General features: G+C 40.4%; 1 protein-coding gene across 2 annotated transcripts in view; it reads right to left on the bottom strand.

Annotated features, from left to right (window-relative positions):
- SPATA13 (spermatogenesis associated 13) overlaps positions 1-22,913 on the bottom strand; it is a 161,054-nt gene extending 138,141 nt beyond the window's left edge. For both annotated transcript variants that reach the window (XM_027789349.2, XM_027789364.2), the window contains exon 1: positions 22,821-22,913. In XM_027789349.2, the coding sequence (XP_027645150.2) occupies positions 22,821-22,898 (78 nt within the window). In that variant the 5' untranslated portion in view covers positions 22,899-22,913. The remainder of the gene's footprint in view (positions 1-22,820) is intronic.
- Positions 22,914-27,298: the final 4,385 nt, after the last annotated feature.

Genomic DNA, 27,298 nt, shown 5'->3' with positions numbered 1-27,298 from the left:
ACCAAGTGTCATTTAGGGCCTGCTGCAAGTGCTCAGCTCAATTAAATATATTGGTAGAACCTTTAAATATATCGTTAGAGCAAAGTGGAGATGAGTCTCACTCCTTCACATGAAAAGCCAGAGGAGTTTGCAGGCTGCAGCAACACAGGTACATGGATAGAAACTAAAACCTGTACTAGAACCAGAAACTAACTACCGAAGAGTTCTCATTAAAGAGCTTAATTTTGATCCTTTTTTATCCTTTTTATAGCTTTAAGCTGTGTTTTTATGTGATTATTGAACAAAAAAACCTGGATGTTACTTCTCTCCCTCCTTGGCAAGCTCATCACTGTGCTCTAAAGTGACAGTAACTGTGCAACTAATAACAGGCGACTATTGCAAATAACTTGCGTTGTTTCAGAGGCTTCTTCCTGTGGGTGTTTTGGGAGCTGATATGTAAAGACCCTGGCAAAGAATCTGATCAGAGAAAACTGGCGTTTAGCCACACTAAGTTTGCAGCTGTCTCTATGCCAGCATCAAAGCATTGCTTTAACAAGGGAAAAAAGGACAACGGGTCTGAGTGGCAGGGTGTACTCTTCGTAGTCCCTGCAAGCAGGGAGGCTGCAATGAAAAGAGACACTTTTAAGCTAGTATTTATAACTGAGTCATGTCCTCCTTTCAAATACAGAAGAACATTTTAAAAGCAACTTTACCCAAAATGCCAAAAATCTGTAGTCTGTTTACTGCTCTGGTTATTGGTTTCTAATCATGCCAGAGGGCACAGACACGTTTCCTAACTACCGAAGCTGGCATCTTATGAGCCACTTACACAAAGTGCAGCTTCTGCTGAGAATGTCAGGGTGAAAGGCCACAGTCCCATCTGACCGTGTACTGTACTGGAAAAATGCATCATTTTTTTTCTTTCCAATACTGCTCTAGCACTACTGCTGTGCAGTCCAATATAGACTGTCTTCACAAACCTGTCCTGCACCTCTTGGGGAAAATTTTCAACAGAGCAGCATTTCACTAACACCTCAGTCACTGGCCTGTCCGCTTAGCTACCTGGGCAAAATTTGTAATAAGTAACCTTTGTGCCACAGCCAGAGACTCTTTCCTAAATCTCACCTGAAGAAACAGGGTCTGGTTTGTTGGCTTTTGTTCAACTGACAGTGAGAAAACAGCTCTTTCTCTCACTCTCTTCCAAAACCAGGGACCCAGAAAGAAACAATGGACCAGTGCTGGCAGTAGCGTGGTAAGGATGGGGTCTCTTGGATGAACAGGAGTTTCTGTGTGTAGGACTGGTAGCAAACTTCAGTTCCTTTACTGACTGCAAGGAAACCTCTTCCTGTGCAAGGCGCACAATTTCCAATAACTCTCAGAACAATAAAATGCTTTTGATTTCTGGGAAATGCCAAAATTGGGTGATCTGTGGCCTAGAACTTCTATATAATACCCCTAACAATTTGTAGGACAATTTGTTAGGTAGTACAGATTGTGACAAAGTTGTGAATACTTACACGTTAGAAACATTTCTGTTCAGATTCTAAGGTTGCTACTATGCATAACCTTTGTGAAAGCAAGAAAACAAGAATTTAAGCAACCCAACAATGTGTTTTCTTGTCTTCCAGCCCAAATAAAAACATGGCTACTGCTCACCACAGACCAGACCTGATGACCCATCTGAAGTCTGTCTCCTAGAAATGTCTGCTTTCTTGCACTGATTTACCAAACATTCCTCACATCTCCCTCTGCAGACCCATTCACTGTGTTATCCCCACATGTACACCCTTAGTCATCTGAAGCTCTGCAGCATGCTTGGAGGGCTGCTGTGACAGGGAGCTGTGGAAAACCAGCAGTTACAGTTGCAAAGTGGGACTGAAAGCATACAGCAGGGACAGCGGTGGGAGATAACCGGCTACCCAGTGAAGGAGCAGCACATTCATGCTGCAACACTACATAGAATTTCTTTGCTTCTCTTATTTTGGGATGAATGTGTGCACCACAATGATGATCTTCACAAGTGGATTTTACTGCACCAATCTCTTATTCTAGTGCTTTATTATCGTATTCACTCATTAGCCATATGAGCTGGAGCTCAGTGGCATGCTACTGCTAATAGACAGCTTCTGGGCTAGAGGTGACATTAAAACTTACTCGGTGTGTCTAAAAGAACTATAGATTCACGCACATACAAACACTTCTGCACTTCAAGTCCAAACATTGCCTACTCTGTGTAGGTGTTTCTTTAATAAGCAGAACAGCATTATTTTCTAATACCCACAAATGCATCTTTATTGGTAAATTCTTCTAAAATTCTCTGACTTTTAGCCAGTAAAAGCAAAAAAGCTTGAACCATTTGATGTTCAAACTTTCAAAAGTCTTATTTATATTTCTCTTTTCAATATAATTTTTCTTTAGAACTCTGCCTGCATTTAAATTTTTAAAGAGGCAAAAGCAACCCAAATATAAGACTTCTTTAATTTTGTGTCAACTGAACTATTGCTTTTTAAATCAAATGATACTTTCAAGAAGTACCAGAAGCAGTTTCCAGAGTTTCTCATTTGACCTGAGAGCTAAAAAGTCAATACCTTACACAGTTGAACCCATAAGGATTTCATGATTCTTGAAGAAAATTCAAAAAACCATGGTCCTAGATACATTTGTAGACACAGTATCTCTAATATTATACATTTTGTTCCCTGAAACAAATTATGGAGCATGCATTTAAAAGGTGAACTTTACAAACATCTTAAACTGTGTAAGTTAGGACATATATTTAATCTGGATTTATTTGTTACTATACTACAAATAACCCATTTTCTGAACAGAAACATTTTGTAAAATGTATGTTAAACTGAAAGCATTTTTTGCATTCCAGGTGACAGGATGCAAAACATTTTATGGCACAGCTGTTGGAAACAATAGGTTTCCATAATTTTCCCTTACATACATAATTTGTAATCATATGTAAGAAAAATTAGTATTTCTAAACACTCTAGCTTCATCTTATTTCACTTATAGACTGATTCTTTTCTAGCAGGATATTTGAATAATACTTAGCTGTGGCTAAAATTTTTAATAACACTAATATGATTAAACTTGCACTATTCATGCAAAGAAGATAAATTATTATCTCCTCTGCATTTCATTCACAGAATTTTTCACTGGAAATAATTATCTATAAAAACAATAATTTTGTGTTGGAGTGGATATGATCAACTGTAGGCTAAGATCATCATATTTTATTATTATTCTATTTTATTAGATCATCTATTTTATTAGGGATAGTAAAATTTATGGCACATGTAAAATTTTTACCATAACACTGACAGACTATATTCTCAGTATCAGACTAAACTCTTCAACTACAGCTATTTTTCTCAAAGGAGCCTATGATTAAAGTGAAGGCCAAGTCTAATCAAAAGATCTTAACTAAAATGATCATGTGTTCAGTGGCCCTGTTAACCATAGCAGAATCTCTAGCTTTGGAAAGCCTAATGTATTTAATTTAAAGTAAACTCATAAAGGGTACATAGGTGCAAAATGTCTGTCTCCTGCAGATATACATCAAAATTTGCAAGCACTGTGGAGTAAACCAGGCTGTGGCTGCCAATTCCTGATGAAAACAAAATCATCACGTTAAACTATGTTTTAATACTTTCATTTTAAAATGAAAGGCCCCCCACTTCCTCACTGTAAGATCATATCATGGTCAGCCTTCAGGTCTACGCGTGCACACAAGGGCACTCTTCCTCCTCCACCTGGCTACCAGTACCACATCCTGTCCAGGGAGAGGACAGAAACAGAGGGATCTTCGTTCTGCCCTTGTACTCTGGTGATTCCTGTACCTCGTCATCCTCTACAGGCTGCTCCTCTCCCTCACTTCTCCTCCTGATTTAGATCTACTTCTGGCCCTCTTTTTTTTTCATCAAAAACCCTCTCCATTTCAGACTACCTCCTTGTCCTTCTCTCTCTCTCTGATTATATTCCCACACCACACATCCAGGCTCTCTGCTTACTAATCCTCCGTCCACTCCTAATTCCTCACATCCTCTCTCTCCCCAGTCTCCCTATATTCTGTTAAACCTTTCCCCAGGCTTCCTCTTGACCCATTCACACTCTTCTATATCCCTGACATGGTTTATTTGTATCTACAGAAATACCCACCCAGCCATGTAAGCATCTAGGCAGGCAGGTAGGCAGGCAGACTGCATTCCTTTTAAAAGAAGGGAGACAGGTGCCTTTTTTAGCAAGCACATTGTTACAAGGGCAGTAGAGGCCAGCATCATGCTGTCTTCAGAAGTGCTCTGATAGTTTGCACATAATAGAAAAATGGAGAGATTTTAATGGGGGTGCAAAGTAGCACAGAGCAATTCAAAACTTGAATACAAGGAAGAGTAAGATATACGAGCTCAGCTCTGTGTCAGATTCATGAAATCATCTGCTGCCAGCTACCAAAGGCCAGAAGAACAGGGGTCCAGTCATCCAGATGCTCCACAGAGTCCAAAGCCCAGGTTTTCAAAATAAATCTCTTTAACTGAGAAAGGGTTACACCAAATTGACATGATTCGGTATCATTCTTCAGTTGTTCTTGCAGGAATGCTGGCATAAAATGGAAGCTTGCCAACATAAAGATAGATGACAGCAGGAGTTACTGTGGGCAGCAGGTCACATCCAAAGCAGACTCCAACATACTGCCGGAAATTGCTGCAGATAATGGGAAAGAGAGTCCAGCAGAAGTTGGGAAACTTTGGATTAGTGCTGTTTTCAAAGTAGGTCACAAGTTTCACTTCTCAGGGGAGGCAGCTCATGCATTTAACAAGATGCATACATTTTTAATCAGAACATGATCCATGGAAATATTTTGAGAAACACAAACCTCTGTACTCATTTGAAGAACATCAAGAGGAGGCTTGTCAAAAAAGACAATTCTTGTGACCCACATCTCAAACTTTCTGTGGAAAACCGGAAAAAATTGTGGATAAGAGACTTAGAAAGCCGATAGCTGGTGACATTCTTACCAATAGACAATCCATTGGGTGCTATGGCTGGCACTTTCTCCAAGTCACTGTGTAAATCAAACCGCTGGACAACCCAAATGTATGTCTTAGATCTACTGCTACTAAGATGACACCAAAGCTTCAGCACACAGATCTCCATTAGACTGTGAGAGGAAGAACTGAATACCCTGTGAGATATGGCAAGATAAAGTTGCCTGAAGAAAAAGGGACTTACAAATTCTACATTTCTAGATCATATATGACCAATATGGCTGCAAAAATATTTGGTAGATTTCAGGGACAACTTGGACATGGTTCCATCCCTGTCCTGGGCAACAATGGCCTGTGCTCACATCAGAGAGGCTTAGGTGAGAGTTCTCATAAAGGTAAGAAAAATATAATCACAGGGCACAGAATGAGATAATGTTTAGGCAATGTTTTCAAAACCTAATTCAATTGAACCTCTGAATGAGCATCTGGAAATAGGAAGGAGAGGCAATTTCACAAGGTCCTTCGAGGGCAGGAAATCGCTGATCTCAAGAAGCATATTGCATCTGTTCACGATTGCTGTGGATTAGGGTGAAAGAAGAACAAATGCTGCAGACAGTGTAGTTACTCTCTACAGGGACTGTTAATATTGCCACCTGAAAAATGCACATGGATCTTACTGTCAGTATCAGCAGAAGTTTGTACTTTCACAATGTATTCAGAAATTTGATGGAAAATATAAGGCTTTGGCTACTGTTGTCATAAGAGGTTGTCTAAAAGCAACAAAAGTACAAACTCTGTAGAAAGGTCACATAAATACATTCCATTAATTACAGGGAACAATTTCGCAAAGAGAAGTAGAAATGTCATTCAGTTAATTTACCAAGAAGCTGAGTATTTTCAGCGTGCTTTAAAAGTTTACTAGTACTGTAAAGCCAGTCACATAGATTTATCACTTCCTAGTATATGCTAAATAAAGGGATCAAAACCAGGTCCTCAAAACTTCATTAAGTACCAAAATCATGACCTTTAGGTATAGAAAAACCTCAGCCCATTGCTATGCAGAAATTAACAGTTATGCTGGGTTATAGCACTAGATTGGCAGAACATTTGTTCTGTTGATCCTTGTTGTTCTTCAGGTTTTTGTGTGGATTCCTAGGCTGAAGCCTTTTGTGCTGGTAAATAGCTTCAGGAGAAGAGAAAGGATTCAACAAAGGCATTTAGCATTTGAAGGAGCCTTTTCATTAGGTTATTTCCGAAAACAAAGAGAAGATAATGATACAGCTGGTGTTCACAGGATATATCACGCTACTTTCTTCCTTCCTCTTGCTATTGTTTCAACCTGACTTGACTTTACAAAATGTGGGCACCAAGGAGAAAATAAAACCTGTGACCAATACAATTATCCAATCCCAGAATTATTCAAACTAATTGGATTCATATTTCATTTTCTTCCAAAAGCAGCAGGGGAAATGTTATTGTTTTGATGTTTTCTAATTAATGTCTGAGAAGTATAATGCCAGGAACAGATGCTTTAGAAACCTGTGACTCATCAGCTCTTCTCTGAAAAGCTAAACATGAGAAGAACTTAATGAAGAATTTATTTATACTGTTAATGTCAGAAAAGAATATTTCAGACGTTCTGAAACAAATCCAAGTTTCACATCTAGCAGCGTAACACATACAGATCTAACTGAGGAGCCAAAAAAGCAGAAGGAAAAACAAAAGGAACATTTTCTGGATGTCCCACGTTACCGGCTGTGAGGCGCTTCCCCCACCATGACCTCCAGCGCTGCATCAGCTCATTGCAGCTTAAGGCTTCGACAGAGAACGGGTAGCAAATGGCCTGAGAATTTAGGCTTGCACGATATGTTTAGCATTTTGCATGTAAACAATTACTTCACCTGCACTACATCAAGGACGCTTAGGAAGTGAGTGGGTATTTGGTTGGAGAGCTTGATGCAGCCTGGTACAAAGCAAAAGGTCATTTGCAAATCCTCCGTCAGATGAGTTTTCAACTCCCACACCGTGACCAGGGTCATTCTGATCTGTGCATTTGATTTGTGCCTAGCCCCACTCGGGATAAGAAGACAGTTTAATAGGGTTGAGAGAGCACATTTGAATTAATAATCTGTTTTAAGAGATCATCTGTAACTTGATTTGAAACAGCTATTTTTACAGTGTGGTGAGAGAGAAAGCTTTACATACTACATCTGTTTAATTTCCAGTATCCTCCATGCTTCCTGGCTTTATGAAAAAACAAATGCAGAAAAAAACAGAACAGCTCAAAAATAAAATGTGTGCTTATTCTTAACATTGGAAATAAAATTCCTGCAGAGCACCCATTCACAAAAAGCATCCAAAACAGTTCCTGGGGGGAAGTATTTCAGAGAGATTGTGATAAGCCGTTAGATCCTACCGTCCTAGCCACAGCAAAACTTTATTCTGAGATTTATTGCTTTTAGTAGTTTGGTGCTTTTGTACTCATGTTCTTTTACTACACCAGTAGAGGTAAAGCACTGCAATGTTTAAGGATTCTGCTGCACTACTGGGCTGCAGCAATTCCCACCACAGTGAATCCAAATAACCTGCACTACAGTGATAGTTCAGTGGTCCAGTCCACAAATACTGAACCAACATATCATAAAGCCTGCTGCATTGAGGACAGCTGAAACCAGAGCTGGCTTAGCTTTATATGCCAGACTATATCTGTGACAGGAGCTGAGCCATACCCACTTTGGTGGGAAGCTCACATGTCATAAGTTCATAGCGCTGCACCTCCCCTGAAACAGGCTCTAAGTCTTCTTGAAGGAAATCTGTCTTTCAGGAATTCGTAGAACATAATACTGGATTGTTCTAAAGTAAGCAATATTCAGTAAGCTCTCAAAGTACACTTACAGAGAGTATGAATACATCTGCTAGCAAAATGCCTTCTCACCAGAAGTAAGCTGTCCCTTGATCTTTGCTATGTTCTCCACACTTTTCTAGCAATCTGTGCTGCAATTGCACTACTGAAGTGTCAGCTAGTTCTAAAGGTCATAGAGGGGGGAAACCCCCCACTAGTATCTTCCTTACAAAGATAAAATTCTGAAGCTATTAAAGTCATGAGGAGTTGCTACTGATTTTAATAGTTCTAGGATTTCAGTAATAAAATCTGCTAAGTTAATTGCATGTAGGTTCCAAGACTATTTTTCAAGTATTTTGTTCAAAAATAAACTGCAGAAAAGGTGCTTTACCATGATTTCACATACAGGTGTTATTGGTATAGACATTACGTTGAAGCTCAATAAAGGAAAAAGTAGATCAAATAACAGGGAAATTCCTAAAAACAAAGATCATGGGATAGTTTCTTAAAAAAAAAAAATATCCCTGACCCTAAGCCCATTTAAAATTACTCACAGAACAATATCCCACTCCCCATCATAGACAAGATCTTTTTGTCTCTAAACTAAATGAATTTGATGGTGGCTTGGATAGCAAGGGGGAAACATGATGATGCAGTCTGACTTTCACAAGAGCTCTCTTTGTGATCTAGCGGAGCTCTACTAATGGGAACACAGGCACCAGCCTTGCAAGGCCCTGAACTTCCAGCCCCAGGTGAAACAAATCTTGCTTACTGGGAACTAAATATATCTGACAGCTGTCAGACAAGCAGGTCAATAGCTTCTTCAGATCAAGCCTTGTTTTAGCTCAGGCAATTCCTTTCACAGCATGTCAAAAAATACAGCGGTCATTACAGAATATAAGCGGGAAACAGACCTCTAAAGCTTTGCTTACTGAATAACTTCTGTTTAAACTCAACTAGAATTATTGATTTGTAAATCTTCTGGGGCAGAAATCTTCACAACCATGAGGGTAACATCTAACAGAATGCAGCTCCATTATGAATGTATTTTGTGGATGGAAAGCATGGTATAGTGGTAACTAAATATTAAAAAAGATCTCTATGCATAGATATGTCAGAAAGCACCATATACTATCAAGGTCAGCATTTTGCCCCAAATGTTGTTGCCCCCTGGTATTGGTTTTACTGTGGTTCATCAAAACTCAGTCTGCAGTGAGGGGGGAGTGAATAGTGTATCAGTCCCTCTAGCTACACAAGTATGTGAGTCCTGCCCAATTTGTGTATTTCATTGCAATATTGTAATATTTAAGTTTTATCTTTTTTAGGCTGCAAACCGAGTAATGCTAGAAGTAGACCAGATGAGTTCCCATTTGCTTTCTTCTCCGTTATTCAACAGGTAATGTGTAAGTTTAAAACACAAAATGTGTTCTAAAACCAAGGAGTTTTAAGGTAGGGGATGACTCAGCCCCCTATACCAAAACAGCATCATCCCTGCCTACTGTGATGCTACCATTAACACAAATCTCTTATTTCACCAAGAGGTAAAACAAGACTCCAAATGCTGCAAATTGCTCTTGTAGGTTACTGCAGTAACAATGGCACAAGGGAATGGTCCATTAACCTCAAGGGGCTGCACTGACAGAGCTGAATCAAAACCAAAGGTCTTCAGGGCTGATGGTGCTGTAGGTTTCTACATCTTCCTCTCCCATTACTAGTTCCATAACTTCTGCTTCTTTTTAAGGTCTGAATTCACTTTTAAAAGCTTTTTAAATGTTCCATGACACTCAGGGTCAGAAGAACAAATGGTCCAACCAGGGCATCCTAAAGCTGAAAAAGACCATCCCTTTACCTGAAAGAAGAGAGTGGCCAAGATACTTATGAAGCCTTGTAAGCATGCATGCTTAAACCAGCTTCAGTGCAAAGGATTTGAAATTGCATTGCAGTTACTACATAACTTAACAGGCTGGTTCTGTGCTGCTTGCCTGACCATGCTGTCAGTAAATCAAGGAATACTGTGGTCATAATAATTTTAAGAGGATATATATGCACACCCATTCTGCATCTTTGGATTTAGACATTATCTCGAGGCTTCTGAAATAAATCTTCTCCCTTTCTGCTTGTCTAAGAGAATATAGCAGCTCCTTTGTTATCTGCCTGTATCTGTGTTTTTGTTCAGGAAACAGATCCAGCTTGACTTGACATTGAATTAAATCTCAAGAGAGTGATCCAAAGCCGGGAAAGCTTCTCCCTGGATGTATAAGGCTTTAGCTTAGACCTCAAATGTCCAAAACACTGTATCCTTTCATCAGCTGAAATATTCAATGCTATGCCCATCAGGAGCCATATAAGTTAATGACTGTCAGAGGGTGCCTTTCCCAGGTTAACTGCCCAGTTCAGAATCAAACCTTCCCTCACTCTGCTTTTAGCCATTTTAAAGGAGCTAAAATAATGAAAATTATCTGAAGTCAGAATTTTATCTTACAGGGTTAGACTCATTCTGACTCCCAGTCACAGTTGCTCTGCTTTCCAAAGTCACGTAACAGTAGAGTATCTGTTGGGTTTGGATGTGATGAGCTCAGTACATTTCTTGGAACCTGCTCATTATTGTATGAAGCATATGGATTTGAGAACGGAAAAGCTGCCAAGATACTGTAAGAGCTACCAACCATATGGGCATCCAATCCATACTGAACATCAGGTAATATTTGGAAAACTCAGATAATTTTTCATTCTTGCTGCACCTTTGCGCTACCCCTGCCCGGCACAAGAAATTAAAATACTTTGCAAATGCATCTCACTAATACAACTGTTCAGATAAACATCCATCTTTCTGGATCTGAGCCACATTACAGAGCTTTTTGAGATCCATATTAATGGTGATCACATGCTCTGCAGTGTATATCTGACCAAAGATAACTTTAACTCTTTTGTATTTGTAATAATGCTACTGGCCTTGGTGGAAACCTAATGAGGAGTCTGTTATATCCTCTAATAGTTTCTCTCAGCTAATAACATCTGCATTACTTTAGGCCGTAAGAAATAATTTTTTTGGAAGGATGAGTTTTCATGTGTCTGGGTAGACTTTAAAGTTAATTTCTTCACCAGTATTTGAAATAACTACTTTCTCTTAGAGAATCAAAACATACAGAGGTACTGGGAAACCCTAATACAAATATCAGAAAAGGTTAGGCTTTTACAGCAAATTTCCATAATCCATTATGGATTCACTACACACAGGCAGGCTGCAGTAAATTGTGCTGCTAACAAAAATGCAAAGAACGGTGAAAGGAACAAACAGAACTGCTCACAACGCAAGGACAGCAATGAGATCTCTAATTGGAGAAAATTAATTCCTCAGAAGAGTTCAGCCTGCAAGCTTGGATTCCAAGCTTTACAGCTTAAAGGCGGCAATTACAATATTCCAAGTGATTGAGGTTACTTTACTTGACCGATACATGAAGCTTTATGTCTAAATTCTTCTAAATTATGGGTTCAGTAAGTTATAAACAGTTCCCTCCATTTAAAGCAAGAGTTATCTTGCAGTGAATGCAGTGCAACTGAGAGGAGGAGCCCAGCTTTCAAAAACAGCTGAATACTTTTCTGTACCCTGACTAAAGCTGGGCCTTTGTCCTATTGCTTTAATGGCTTTACTCTGGTTTTTCTTTACTTCAATGTGGTATAAATGATTGCCTCTTTCTGTTGAGCTTCGGGTGTAGAACTGGGCAGAATCTCAAAGTCTGGAGATCATTTACTAAACCTACATCTTTTCAGACTGGCTAAACATTGGCACAAACAAGAACATTAGTCACCATCATGACTAATGTTCATTAGTAACATTTTTAAGTTCCGAAACACAGCAGCTCAGATTATTCATCATCTTAGACAACCAGTCCTTCAGTTACTAGACAAATGAACTGTGCATTGCTCACAGGTAGAAATGTTATTCTCCTCCTGCTTTATAAATCTGATATTTGATAGTATCTAACATGGGATCTGGGAATGTTTCCCACCTCTTGCATCAAGGTCCATTCTCTGGCTGAGTACTGAGTGCTTGTTGAGATAAGACTCAGATGTATACTTTATATATATTATTTTAGATATGTATATATACAGATTGCTCCTTCAGGCCCTGAACTATCACATTACTTTCACTGGAAAAATATGAGTAGGTGGGATCCACTGCACAGTCCAGCATGTCTCCCTGTAAAGATGACTGAGGGACCAGGGCTTTTGGTACACGTGTAGAGCATGCCAGGCCCATAGTTTGGAAACAGCGATGACTCTGTCCAGTAAGAGAGGGCTAAGCACATACACAGCCCTTCCTAGTCTTCCTCCAGAAGTGAACATACTACGTGCTTCTGAACCTAAAAACTTGGTCCTTATGGATCTCCCTTAATAAGACTCTTTGGTCATTAAAACTGGTAATTAGTGACCACTTCAAAACCATTCTCTTGAAAAATATTGAGAAAAAATTGCAAAGATGTTTTATATCTTGTAAAAAAAATCTGTAGATATTCCAAGGACTCAGTAACTGAAGAGAATGAAGCGTGTTTCAGGATGGTTAATGTTTTCTGTAATTCAGGGACAAACCCTGGTCCAAAAACCTTTGAGATAATGGGCACTGGACCCACTGAGTGCTCTAGTTTCTGCAAAATACAGAGATTCATTGTGTTGAGGAGTCACTGGTTAATGGTTATAACAGCGTACAATACTAGTGTGTTACTGGAATAGCTAATCTGACTTTGTAGAAAGCAAACAACTCCTTCAAACAGCTGAGCCTGTCACTGCTTTCTAATATAATGGTAAAGGTCAAAATGGCAGCTTTTTAATGTGAAGAAATGCCTGGTTTAATGTCAAACCAAAGAAAGTATTAAACCCCATATACTTTAATACTCTTTACCAAAGCAAAGACTGCAGGCTACATGCAGGCACGTTACTGACCTCCCAAAATACAACTCCAGGGTCCTGTACTTGCAGGAGCCTTGTGCTGTCACCAGGGGAAGGAACTGGCCGCCCTAGTGTTAAATGCTGATGCAATACCTTGGCTTTCAGAGAGAAGTCAAATTTTGGCACCTAAATGAAAGAGAACGTTTTGAGAAGTGATTGTTTATGTAACTTTTGGTCTATGTAAATCTCCTGTTAATGCATTAGGACCTTAAAGAGGTTTAAATGGCAAAAGCTTCTCAGCTTATCTTTGAGCTTACAGTGTTCATCCAGAGCTTGGTTACATTATTGCCTGAAGGCTGGCAAGACAGAGAAAAGATAACAAGAAGTCTGTCATACTGCATGCTCTATACCCTGGGCTATGCACCTCTCACAGTTTCATTCATTTTATCTAGTGATTTATAAACTTTAAATGGAAAAACTTTTGTTCATTCCAGTTCCCTCTTTTAAACACTTTTTTTTTTTTCTTTCCCAGCACCATTTTGCTGAAAAAAGTGCCACATGAGCAGAGGCAGCAGAGCCCCTCCCTGCTGGAGGGCCCAGGCAGCACCAGTGGAAGGGTCCTAATTAGGGACCTAATTGGGCCCCCATTAGCTTTGTCCAGCCTGGAAATGAACCAACAGATAGTGACAGAGAGGTAAAACATCCCACCTTAAGATTGAGAAATAAGGAAAACAAGAAGGAATGAGTTTCTACTGGAGAACACTTGCTAAAAATTCCTCCTCATTTGTATGTAAATTCAGCGCTGCCCATGGCCCCCTGCCACTGCCTGGGTGTGAGGGACAGAGCCTGAAAAACTGGCACAAGCAAGCCTGGGGCTTGCCAGCAGAGGCCAGCATGTTGCTAGATAATGTTCAGAGGCACCAATTCATTAAATTCTGCATAGAGTCAAACAATGGGACTTCGAGTGTGTTTGACAAATATGTTGGATCCCTGCTTTGGTTAGGCTGCTCATTCAGTTTGGGTGCTGGAAATCATAGTGACAAGGGTGATCCAGTGTAACACCCTTACAGAGCTACTTCTTGATCACTGTAGGATGTAAATCTCTCTTCATGTACATTAAGAAAATACCCACTGCCATAATCAATGTGGTCATCTGAAACCCTCCCTTGGGAAGTACTAGGTGTTAGGATTTGATCACATCTAATTCAGAGACAGATAGGGCTGCCTAATCAAAAAGGACAGAGGGATGGATGCTTAAAAGCATGAAAGGAAGTAAATGGCATGGTCTTTCCAGAGAGCTAGATGTCTGTCTGTCACCTCTGTCCCTGAACGTGAAGCACCTACCTAAGGAAGCTATTCCACCACTCCTCTCTGATCACAGAGGACCCCACAGCCAGTATGAAGGAGACATTTCAGTCTTGGTTATGAAGGTAGTGAGACCTGAGGAACTCCATGCAGTATCCTCTTTTCCTAACCTTCAGGATCAGTAACAGCAGTGGAACCAGTGCAGTCTGATCCATGATCACATGTATAAACTGGCCAGTTTCCTTGGGAAGAGGTGAATATTGCTCTATGGAGACTCAATAACCACCTGAAGCTCACTAAGGCAAAGGATTATTTTTATTCAGTTGTAAATAAAGATTTTTAAACTATACTTCTCTGTTTGGCTTTTAGGGAGGAGGTGTTGCCAGGGAACATTTTTTGTGAACAGCACTTTTAGGTTCAATGCAGCAGTCAGACACTGCTAAATATTCCTTGCTGCTGAGACCAGTTTTGAAAAGACCCACTGGGATTTCAAGTCTGATTAGAAGTTGCTGGCCTTATAAGAAACTTGGACAGAGTATAGCTCAGGAAATATTTCTACCACATTTTGTGGCCACATTGGGAGTTAAATGATGTATGTAATATGCATTTTCTCAGCTGCTCACCCCTGAGCACTTGAAGGTTGCTGTCCCTGCTTCAGAGGTTGCTGAAGTCCTTTTAAAGCAGCAGGTAAATCATTGTGATTTACAATATGGCATATTAAGATAAATTGACACATATTTCTTTAATGTCCCAGCTTGTGATGTGATACACAAGAGCTCTTATCAAAATTAAAAAATTAAACTGTCACCATTCAGAACTCTTTCAATGCCAGTTAATGTCATACAACCCTGGTTTCTGCAAGATATAAGGCTAACTTCAAAAAGAAGGGGGGGGGGGCTGGACACAGTTTAATGCTCATGTTGCATAAACATCACACCAGAGTGCTCTCTTTAGAGGAACTCTGGGTCCCATTCATCCCTGAACCACCTCACTCTCATTTCTCACATCTTCTGTCATCTTTGAATTAAAGCAGAAAGCACTTTAGGCCTGGGACCACATCTTTCTATATTTTGTGAAGAACCTAGGATGCTTTTAGTTGCATGGGTATTGTATAAAGAGGAAAGAATTAGCACTGCTGTACAAGGAGATTTCAACAAGCTGCCCTAAGTTTGCAACTGCTCCTTTTATAATAACAATAGTGAGAAGAGCTGTTAAATAAGGCATAAAGTGTTTAAGTGAGTTATAAAACCCCAGTACTACTACAGTCACCAACTCACCATCTCAACGTCTACTCAGTATCTGCACTGGAACAGAAACTGAATCCCATGGGCAAAATACATAGCTGCTCTATCATTTCATAATGTATTATCATCAAAATCGGTGTTTCACGTAAAGTAGGTTTATTCTTTTTGGTCAGAACCCAAAATATTTCTACAAGACAATTCCTAAACTTCACACATACACCCCTCTTCATTTTGGTGCTGTGTCATTGTATTTTCCAGTCTCCATACTGCTCAGATCAACACTTCTTTGTCTTCACCAAGGACCTTGCAACTCCCACTTGCATTTTACTGGGTTTCTAGGCATTCTCTCCAATGACAGCTTTCAGTTTCCGTGTATTTGCTCTTCCCTTCCTATTTCTTACCCAGATTCATCTTACAAGACTACCACTTCTGACATTCTTTTCTAGTATCAGGCCAGTAAAGGGTGACTAAAGGTAGAGCTGATGTTAACTAGTAAATGCATGCATTTTGAGTTTAATATTTGAAATAGCACACATGCATCTGTATGTCTCTGCAGTTGTATTGTTTGCATATCTCTTAATAGATCTCCTGCACATTACACTTATCTGATTAAATTCTAAACTATTTAGAGGAAAAAATAGCTCTTGTCACTTGGGAAAGCAAATGTGATCAAACAGAAGTTTGACTTCACAGTTTGCATTTGACATCACCTTCTTGTATGCCTGCATTTGTGGTTCTATGATGGCGTAGTTAAACACCACAAAGTATAAAATAGATCTGGTCAGACATGAGAGTGTGAGTGCAGTTCAGACAGAGTAAACACACTACACAGGAGAGAGTTTAAGTTGTGCGGTGGTTTCACCCTTTTATGGAGGCTTTATGCTGGCTGCAGGAGGACAAATGTTCCTTGATCTAGCATAAAAATGGAAATATGTAGACAAATTATACCTGATTGGGCATAAAGCCCAATAAAACAGATCTATCAGTGGTTTTGAACAAATTTGAATCAGCAGTAAATTTACATTAAATCAAAGCTTGGCTTCAGATGGCTACGGCATTTCTGATGAAACATGAGGATTTCTCAAGGCAGATTTACATACTGCCAAACGATAATGTTCATGACACTGACACATGCCCCCTTCTAGCTCTGTCAAATTAGGTCATTAGGTCCACCCATGTCCGGACCTTTCCCAGCACATCTCTCTGCTAAAAGATATGGACCAAAAATTCCCAAGCAAAATTTTCAGTTGTCCCTGGAACTGATTAATCGTCACCTCTGCCAATAGCACAGCTGTAGGAGACAAGTGTTGTCACAGTGGGAGGACTTTATCCCCTGCCCATGTAGTTCAAGACAATATACATGAACAGTAACACCACTGACTGATGCCAGTGGAGCTGAAAGGACTCAGACCAGATATATCTGCGAAAGGCATAGAAGGTATTTAGGTGTTTCTAATAACTGCAAGAAAATAGAAAGGTTTAAGGTCAACAAATAATCCTGACAAGTTCAGCTGGAATCCTCGGATACGTGGCATAAGCACTGACAGAGGTATAGCCAGTCTTGCTTGGTACTACGCTGATTTCCAGAGCAAGACATGCTGTGAAAGGGTCAGCACAATACGGTAACTGATTTTCTTCCTTTCTCTTTCCATTCTAAAACTTTAACCAATAAAGATGTTCTGGCTCGGAATACGGTAAGCACTGGAGAAGGGATACATCTTTATACCCATAAAAAGCCATTGTCTTGTTTTAAACGATATTTAAATGACCTTTTTTCATTTCCAGCAAATAAGCATAGAAATCAGTTTCAATATCCAGTCAGACAACACAACAAACTCTCAGGATTTTGATCACCAACACTTGGAGAAATGAGCACAGAGGTAGTGCTTCCCAGCAACTACTTACAGAACTGAACAGTGCATGCAGGAGTCGGAGAATTTCAAATCTCCAGTAAGGTACTTAAAAGTAGAGGTGATACACTTGAAAACAGTAATGGTAAAATTTATCCAGTGATTTGACACAAATAGCTTGCCCAGTTCTAACCAGTACTGTCTTATAAGTGAAGAGACATTTCCTTATGGGAATTACACCACAGTTTAGCAGCTTTCACTTTATCCTGTCCCTCTCCTCCGTCTCTCAGTTTAGCTGCTATCAGGAAAAAGCTGAGAAGTGTTGTCACAGCAAGCCATTTGAATGAGTAGCATACAGAAGTGAGAGAGTTGTAATCAACAGCCCATATAAAATGTAAAAGACTTAGAGCCAGTACAGCTCAGAGGAAAACCGAATAAATTACTAGAAACAGCCTCTAGTGAAAATACCCATCCTGAACTTTCCATGTCTTCAGTGCAAAGACGAAGGATCAACATACACAAGCAGAGCTGACCCAGAGCAGTTTCGATTTTATCGTGCTGCTCTGTATGTTGTTCATTTGCTACACTGCAAATAATGGTCCCTTTTTGTCACCACAAGAACAATAACAGTGACACCAAAATGCTTCTCATGCCATTCAGTGCAAGTCACTGCAGTAGTTTTGTTCCGGCCTCTACTTAATTCTTCTGTCCTGATGGCAGCAATATTTCCGTGGTTCTTCTCCCTTGTTCTGAGTTGCACAACTACTTTGTTTACAGCTTATTTCTTCTGACTGGAAACAAATGACCCCAGTGAGGCACTCCAGGCCTTTAAAATTCAGAGAACCCCAGATGAAGCTCTCACAGGGAAGGAGATGTTTGCTACCATCTGCTGGTGAACTAGACTTGGGGCTCAAACGTGGATCACAGACTTGATTTTCTGCATTACCTGACCGCTCAGCAAGAACCTGCTGATCCATTTGAGTCACATTCATTTAAGGGTTTGGTAGGAGGCTAAGAACATACTGCTATTTATGTTAGCTGGATGTGTTATATTTTAAGAAAAATGGTCAAGAAGAGAGGGAGAAAAGGAATTTCAGTCCTCTAAAGATGAGCAAATTTCTGCTAGCAAGACCTTTGTGGAGACATGTGGGAGCTACAGAACTCCTAGAAGTATAATGACAGGAAGAAAGCCTTGGCTTATCATCATGGCTCAAGGTAATAAAGTTCTGAGATTGTTGCTAGAAATTGTCATCACCTCAAAAAGGACTTGCTTCTATGGTAGTAGCACCCAAATCAGGCATCGTAATCACAAAGACAGTTGTGTCAGTGTGCAGTGGGGTTCAGGGCTGCTGAGACAAGTATTTGGGGTCATAGACTATTACTGGACTGTGAACATTGTAAAGAGTGAAGGGAATTTGTCAACCTCTCTTTTGGGTGCATTAAAGCAACAAAATTAACTAACAACCATACAAGATTGGGTGTGCCTGCACTCGCAAGCAGGGAGAAGAAAAGAGGCACATGCTTGTGAGCCTTGAACAAAGTTCACAGAAGCGGATGTATATGGTGTATTTATTGGGGAGTTCTTTAAAAGCAAGGTGGAAAAAAAAGCAGTTCAAAAGTAAACTGAGAGCAACAGCTGTTTCTGGATGTTTTTTAAGGGAACTTACACTTGGAAGTGTTTAGCAGCTCTATATTTAACAGTTAGAAATGGTTATAGTTCGAGGAGAAATGTACTGTTCTATAAGCTGAAAACAATGTCCAAGAACAAGCTGAAATTTTTGCCCACAGGTGCTGACCCTCCTCAGCTCCATCATCTCCCCAGCTTTAACAGGATCTGGTGATCAAAGCAGCTCCTTGGACTAATGCAAGACCTTCTTAGATTCAGCCCTAGAGTAATCCATTGCAGCATGTACCACAGACACTGCCCTCTGCCTGCACTCACCTCTCTCCCAGGTGCCATCACATGAAGATGACACCTGTCATCACCGCATTGTCCTTCTGCTCATGGTCTGCTCCTTTGCTAGAGTGCCCTAAATCCATAGATTAGCCGGTTTCTTTTTGTACTGTATTTACCACTACGGTTTTTGACACTGGGGGTGTATTTAGGCACTACCACAACAAAGTAATAACAAACTGTTCACTAACGTGCACTTACTCTTGCTGAACAGGGCAGGCAACTGTAGCTCCATGTAAATTTAAACCAGGTTTCTAAAACAGCAGCACGGAAGGTTATTCTGACCCAGAAAAGATGTGTGCTGCCACCCACTTCCCACACCTCCCATCCTGCATCCCCACCAGCTCTTCACAAGCAGAAGCACTGTATTCAACTTGCTGCAGAAAGAAAACAAACGACTAAGCTCCCAATTTTTCTGGTTTTCTTATCACAGATATTGCTCCCTCCATAGGATTTGAACATTGTTCCCCCATCCTTAGGGAGGAGTTTACATCGTTATTTCTTAACAGCCTTTCAGACAACAGGTCCCTGCCCCAACGGCTGTAACTGCTAGGGAGAGAGAGCCATTGTGCAGCTTTTGAAAGTTGGCAACATGTTCGGGTCAGGCTCCAACTGCCTGCAAAGCCACCCCTAGCTTATTTATCTATCCATGTCAGGGAGATAAAGCAAAGCATCAACTGGCAAGAAAGCCCCAAGTTAAGTTGATCCTGTCAAGTGAATTTCATGGCTTTGAATAGAAAGCCACAAACCAGCAGTTTTTGCTGCTTCCTCCCCCGTACAGTTCAGACAGGATTCAACAAAACCAAAACACCAACGGTAAGAGAAAATCAATAGGATTCAAGCATAGCTAATCCTCAATGAGTGAGTACATTTTGTAACTAAATCTGCTTGTACCCTGTGAATTTGAATTGCATTCATCTAAGTAGCAGGTTGTCGATTCACGAGTTAGGAAATGAATGGTAACAGTTCGTGGGTATATCAATAGCTGCATGATCTTGTTACCTATTCTTAAAACCAGGTATAGGACACAAAGAGGCACAAGACTCCCTGAACATTAGTAGCAACTGATTGAAAATGCAACAGTAATTCATGTGAGTGAAACCTGAAAAGGCCTTTGAAGAGGGGCTCTGGCCAAGCTGATACCAGCCACGGTCTGATTTGTGTAACCCACACATATCTCAGAGTACTCAACCCACTGCTGACCAGCTCCATGTCTGTCAACAGATCGAGAAGTACAAGCAGCCTGTTCCCTAAGGAGCAGGGAAATGAGCGGAGGCAGCCTGACACAGAGAGGTGAGAAAGAGCAGCCCAGTCCCCCTCTTCCATATAATAAAGATGCTTATGGTTTATAATAGGGTTGCTTCTTGCTTTGGTTATCAAGCATTGGTGCCTATGCGAAAAGGCGTGTTTAGCTCTGAGAATTTTGCACTGATCAACAGCCTTTTCAGCTGTCACTTCCCTCTAGTTGTCCCCTGTATCCATACCCTCCCCCACATCTAATTAAATTAGCTTTTACAAAATGATGTTTTGACAAAAGCACCACGCAAGACTCATCTGCTGGTCGTGCTGTGGCATGTGGAAAAGCAGAACAGCCCAGCATTATCTGCAGGCTTGGCCACTTACTCTTGATAGAAGACTCAGCAGTCTGAAACTAGATGTCTCTGTCCTCCCTCCTTCAGCAGTGATGTGACTACTTTCAGCTTCAAAGGATTTAAATTCACTTGCAGTACCAGTGCTATTCTGGCTGATATAAGGACACAAACAAGGTAAGGTTGCAGGGAAACAGTGTCTTTCATTAGCCTTCTGCTGTCAAAACGGAAGGCTTCTGTGCCTGAAACCTTGTTGGATTTTTCCCACTGTAAGAGCTGGTCAATAAAAAAATTACCTCCCTCCACAAAGCTTTCATTAAACTACGCGTTACTTATGTAAGCTGTACTGCAGAGCCATCTCTTCTGCTGTCTTGGCATCCCATCTTGGTTTTCCATACAATTGTGCCCAGTTTCTCACATATATTTTACTTAGTTCATCAACAAATGTACTACGTTTCCACAAGTTGTACTATACCACAGTTTCTTTCAGCTTTTACTTTTAAGAATGCGCTCATGTTTGCACATTGCATATATCAAATACTTGAAATTATGCAAATAACAGAAGACCTGGAGAACTGGAAACGTGTGCCAGGATGCACTTTTCAGTACCTGCCAGTTTGTTCCAGAGGGATTTACTACAATGTACTTGTGTCTAACAGCCCTCAGTGACATAATAAATGAACACTGAAATGCAGTACCCAGCTGGGTTATGTTCACATTCATGTTTGCTGTACCAAGAGCTCATGAGCCAGGGTCAGGTAGGAACACTGCAGCATGGTAAAATCCAATATCCTTTTCCATTTCAATACCTATTCTAAGTGCCTTGCAGCCTAAAGGCACTTTGCCTAAGGACTTACAACTCTGATATGAAGGCAGAAAAATCTTTAACACACCATTAGCAAGCATAGGTAAGGCCGCTTTATGTCATGGTGAAACAATCTTTTCATTACCATTTAGTGAACAGGCATGTTTGAGAAGGTAATTTTTCCTAATAAATGGGGAAACCAAAGCAATATCACCATAAACTCTCCCACACAGAGACATTGTCCAATAAAATGAATTTCATCTGAATTTTACTCCAAATATACTTTGCCCCAGTAGATGGTGGTTTATTTAGCATATGATGTTACAAATAGCACAGATCTGGGCTGAGGACACACTGTACCAGGCCCTTTAAAGACCTTCTAATAGAAGCTTCTGGGCAGTGCTTACCTTACAAGTCAAGAGAAAAGACAGGTCCCAGACTGAGAAAACAATATAGCAAAGATACAACTACTTATGCATCATCATAAATCATGAACATTTAAAGCAAGAAGAATACCCTGCTCTGCCACTGTATCTAGTTATTCATAATTGTCTCACATCTGAAAGGCATAACAACAGAGATGAGGTTCCTACAGTAACTGCTCTATAAGTAACAGACTCTAAAATGAAGTTTTTAAAGCAACACTTAGAAGATAGTGGCTCAAACTGCACTATAGTGAAAGCACACGCTCACTAGAAGAGAAAGGCAAGGCAATGAACCTGGTCCCATCTCATCCTGACAATGCTGGTCTCTTCACAATGAGATGGGAACATTTGTCTCAAGGAAATGAAGATCTAAACTGAATTGCTGAATGGGAGAATGAGCTGGTGTGCAAAGCATCTCTGGCTTCTGTTACATTTTATCACAAACCCATGGCAGGTAAATTATGCATCTAGTGTTTTTTTGCTTCAAGTCCCTTATCATAGGGATGCAAATTTTTCTAATTTATCATACCTTGGCACAATTCACAAATCCTTGCAAACCCTAAATTATCTAGGAAGCTTGAAAGCTTTCCCCAAACAGTGTCCCTTCCTTACAGAAACGAGTAGCTTGTGTTTATATATATCTCTGAATTCACTGTTAATATAAATACAGTGGCTTTTCCAGACCAGATTGAAGGTGACTGTGAATTTGGCTACTTTAGAAGTCAAAGGAGAAAAGCTTTAAAAGGCAGTGAATAAGCTGTTCTCTAGAATCAGATCCATTTAGCCTAACTCCAACCAGTCATGCATATGCCACTTTGTGGTGCAGTTTGCTTAAAACATTATTACTCCCCTTCAGGTTTTGGAAACACAGCTTAAGATTGGGAAAACAGTTTAGATACTCAGTTTACTGTGCCATCAACCTTTTTACATGATGCATATCTGAGCTTACCTTCCACGTGACGGAGGGGCAGGCTGCCAAGGTGAAGGTAACTTTCTCTGTCACTACATTGAAGGTCACACGAAACATGGTTTGTACTCCAGTAGCCTCAGACCCAGGGTAGAAATCTTCAGTGACGGTCACACTGCTCACTTGTGTACATGCTGCCGGGCTCCTGTCATACTGCACTGTACATTCAGTAAACCCATAACGTTATGATTGAAGCTGAAGCCTGAAACAGCTGTAAGGGTCCAGCTTTTCCCAGCAGCCTTGCTCCTGTGTGTCAGAACTAATCAGATTAGCTGGTTTTACTTGTCTGAGTTGGGACTAACAGGTTAGCAGAACAGTTTGGGTGGGGGAAGGGAACAGTAAATAAATTAAATTAGGGCATTTACTAAGCAGCTGAGATTTCCTTCCTGCTCTCCTTTGTTTCTTTACAGAGCTCACACAGAGCCAGGACAATGCACCACAAAAACGCAGCTTTGTTTTAGAGCAGTTCTTTGTATAGGAGAATTTCTCTAACTTTGCCTTCATTTGATTCGTTTTTGGTTGCCAGTGATCAGCAAGAGGAGAGCTCTTCCAGAGCAGCCTGGATGTCATGCAGATAAACAAGTCTCAGACAGAAAAGGCATGTATTGTGTTTTTTTCATCCCACACTACCCGCCAAGGCAACACACTGGCAGTGCCAAGGGATCAGTCACACGATCTGCTCTGCACAGTACTAGATAACAAGATTCACAGATGGCCTAATCTGGAGACGAGGGCAAAAGGGTCAGAGCAACAGGACAGGACAGGAAAGGTACCACTTTATGATCCTCAGTCTGCTTCAGAGTACTTTTTCCATCTCTGTTACAAATTGAGGCAGATCTACCCTCATAGGAAGGAAAATTCCAAAGAATGAAAAAAGGGAAATCAAGTGGTATAACACCCACCATTAACAGTGGTTGACTGGATGCATAGACTGTGCCACATGATGCAGGAGATGCTGCACGTGACAGACGCTTCCCTCATGAACAGAGAAGATGCAGTCAGCTCTGACTGATGCCATCACATATAGTACCAGAAAGCAAAGAATAGACAGTTTGGGTAACTTGTGTCTTTCTTAAAATAGAGTTCATCAGTCACCTAATTTCCTCCCCTGCCAATGGAAAAAGATAGGTGGGATCAACTGCCTTCTGAACCTGCCTCCTTCTCACTACTGGCTAAAGAGAAGGAGCCTATGTATTGACATGTTGGAAAGCTGATGTGACTTGAGGTTAATACCTCCCTTGAAAACTTCTGCCGATTGTTAAGACTGGTCTGATCTGTGACTGTAGATAGATGTTTGCTACTGAACGAAGAGGCCATCAAAACGTCCTGAGTATGTTTCATGTCAGTAACTGTACCATGAGTAATACATTTGCAATGTTGGAAAGAGGCCAGACTGAAACGTCTTTATTCTCGCCAATGAATACCTACTCATACAAAAGTTGCACTGACACTGGTCAGATTAGACATACAACACACCAAGGGGAGTAGTATGTTGACAATATGACCCTGTAAGAATTCATTTATTCTAATAATCTAATTCTTGTGGCCCAGAAGAAGCTATGCACCATGCAAAAATGAAGGAACATCCCAAACCTTTTGATGGCAGCATACAGCTGGATTCCTGTCCGTTGGTGTCTGCACTGGCAGAACCAAAGCCCAGAGTGCTTAAAGGGCACAAAAGCCACATCATAAACCCATCATTCAAAATCCTAACAAAGCAACCCCATAGCTCTGTTCCCAGCATCAGGGTCTCTCCCAAGAAGGCCAACAAATCAACAAGCCGGTTCCAATTACCTTCGATGTGAACAAGATGAAAAAGGGGAATTTTGTAGGAAGCCCACTCTGAACACAGGCATACAGATCTGATGTGCACCTTTAAAGGACAGAGTGATATGTGCTGTTACTTTAAGCCAGGACTGACTGGACAGACAGAAATCATCTGTTTGCTGGGATTATGTTGTAACAGGGCTTTGTTATTTTCATAAAGAGAAAATAAGATTCAGCTTCCTGTAAAAAAAGTAAATTGATAGTAACATATTTGTGTGTTTTCAAAAAGACTAGCACACACTGAAAGGAGTTTCTTCCCTCTCCACAACTGATTTCCTACAGTCTGCTTTCATTTACTTGTCTATTAATATTCTTTTAGGACTATTCAAGGACCAGTTGATGAAGTGTAGGCAAAATAATATGAAGTATGTTCTTGCCCTAACTTTATAAAGGCTACATTTTTTCTGTTATTTAAAGTGCAGGTTTACTGAGAAGCTGAAGTAGAATGTTTCCTTTGTGAGAAGAGATATGTTTCTGAGATGGTTTCCCTGTATACTGTCTTCCAAGTGCCAACAATGTTGTTGTTCCTATGAGATACAGTAATTGCAGAAAGCGAGGCTCAGGCTGAGACAGGTTCTCTGGTAGTTTGTGCCACACTGATAGGAAGTTCTGGAAATGAAAATCCATAGCATGAAGACAAGTAAGTTTTAGGCTGATATGGTCTTAGTGCCTACTGTGCCTCGTAACTCCAGAAAATGATAATAATCAGGGATCAAGGTCATTACAGATGCATAGCTTGTTGTAACTAATTCCCACTTCCCAAGAAAAAGAGCACAGGGCATGTTAAACCGTTTTTGGAAGAAGAAATGGAAATTGAAGGTGGTCCCTGTTTCAGATTCAATCTGTATGATCGAGATCCAAGATATTGCTACAAAGAAAAAGCAAAAGTATTTACATTTATGTAATATTATCCACAGATTACTTCTGGAAGTAGTTTCACTGCATAAACAAATAGGATTGGGTTCATAATAAAATGACAAATGTATTTTGTTCTGGAACTGTTAAATTTGTGAAGGGCCCTTGACATGTAACTTATTGCCTATAGTACCTGTTCTTCGTAATCATTTTCCAACTGTCTTATCTTGGATCTCGATCATACAGATTGAATCTGAGACAGGGACCACCTTCAATTTCCATCTTTGCACAGCGAAACACCTAGCACAAGATCATCACCTCTGAAAAGGGCTACTGGACATTATCACAGTGAGAAAAACAAAGGGAGGGCCCAACATATGAAACCTCCAAACTAGATGTCCAGCCAAAACTATATACCTCTTCCTCCTCTCCACACTGTCCTTCAGCTTCCCCCTGTTCCTTTCTCTCCTCTTTATGATCTATATCTACTTTTCATGTCTTGTAACCATTTGCACTGTAAGCTCCTCAGGGCAATATTTGATTTGTTCTACATACAGCACCAAAATTATGCCTGAGTACTAGCAGAGTCTCTTGAGCACAAATGCACTATAAATTCAGAAATTCAACATTAGGAAAAGCTCATACTGAGATCAGTCAGCCTGAACTACTACCTGAAAGTATTTAGAAAAAGTTATTTCTCGGACACCCTTTCTCCTGTTAATCCAAAGACATGCATAATACACACGTTTAAAACAAATACTATTTTAATATACTGAATACACTGACTTAGCAAATTGTGTAGGAGATTACAACTGGGAGCTTAGCGATGAATGCTGTTTTATGGCATACTCAGAAATAACCACTATCGATTATTACTTCTCTTTCCTTCACCTACAACCTATGTGTGTCAGCATGGATTCTGTCCTTCCATGATACCCCACACTTGTCTTCCTTCCCGAAGAAATGAGCTGATCCAGAAGAACATCCCAATACAGCAGCAATTGTAGGTATAGTTTTTGAGATCCATCCAGAAAGCCAGAGTTCCTATCAATCTTAGCATACCACAAAGCTTAACTGAGACACTGATGTTTTGTGCTAGTACCTGCTCCCCCCATAGACAGATGTGGGTTTTATTCTGTGAAATATATGTAGGATTGCACCTTGATAGTGTCTTACAGACAAGCAGTGTGACTATTCTCCAGAGTTAATGTTATAATAGCAAAGTAAGTTGTGAATAGCAGTGGACAGACTTAATTAAGGTCTTATCCCAAACACTGATTCGAAGCCAGACACACACTCACACAGAAAGCACCACCTGCAAACCACCATCACAAATTTCCAGGCTGCTGTCAGATGAAAGAAAGTATAAATGGAAGACAGGCAAAAGCAACGTCATCTGCTTTCTGTTGGTGTAAGGTTTGTTCGTCAAATATAAAGGGCAGACCTCATAGCAGGAAGGGTATTTACAAATCCCAATACCTCATTTTATGAATCCGATCATGAGACACCTATATTGGGCTAGCAACAAATTATTGCACATCTTCATATCACCTCAGAAAACACATAACAGGGACCGGTGCATTTTGATTGCCAGTCAGCTTGGGTAAGTAGAATTTCAGGTTTCTTTTATCCTTGTGGACATTACCATTAGCTCTCAAGTGTTTTGCAGGTCTGTTAGCCTAACATCTCCCAGCTGACCTAATGGAAAATGGCAGTTTCCACACTCCCTGTGCTTTGAAAATACATGGTAAATCCTGTCTCAATAAATTTCCCATCTC

The sequence above is a fragment of the Falco peregrinus genome, chromosome 4 (assembly GCF_023634155.1).
Source record: "Falco peregrinus isolate bFalPer1 chromosome 4, bFalPer1.pri, whole genome shotgun sequence".
Taxonomy (NCBI): domain Eukaryota; kingdom Metazoa; phylum Chordata; class Aves; order Falconiformes; family Falconidae; genus Falco; species Falco peregrinus.
The sequence above is the reverse complement of the archived record's forward strand: the minus strand, read 5'-3'. Positions and strand labels throughout refer to the sequence as shown.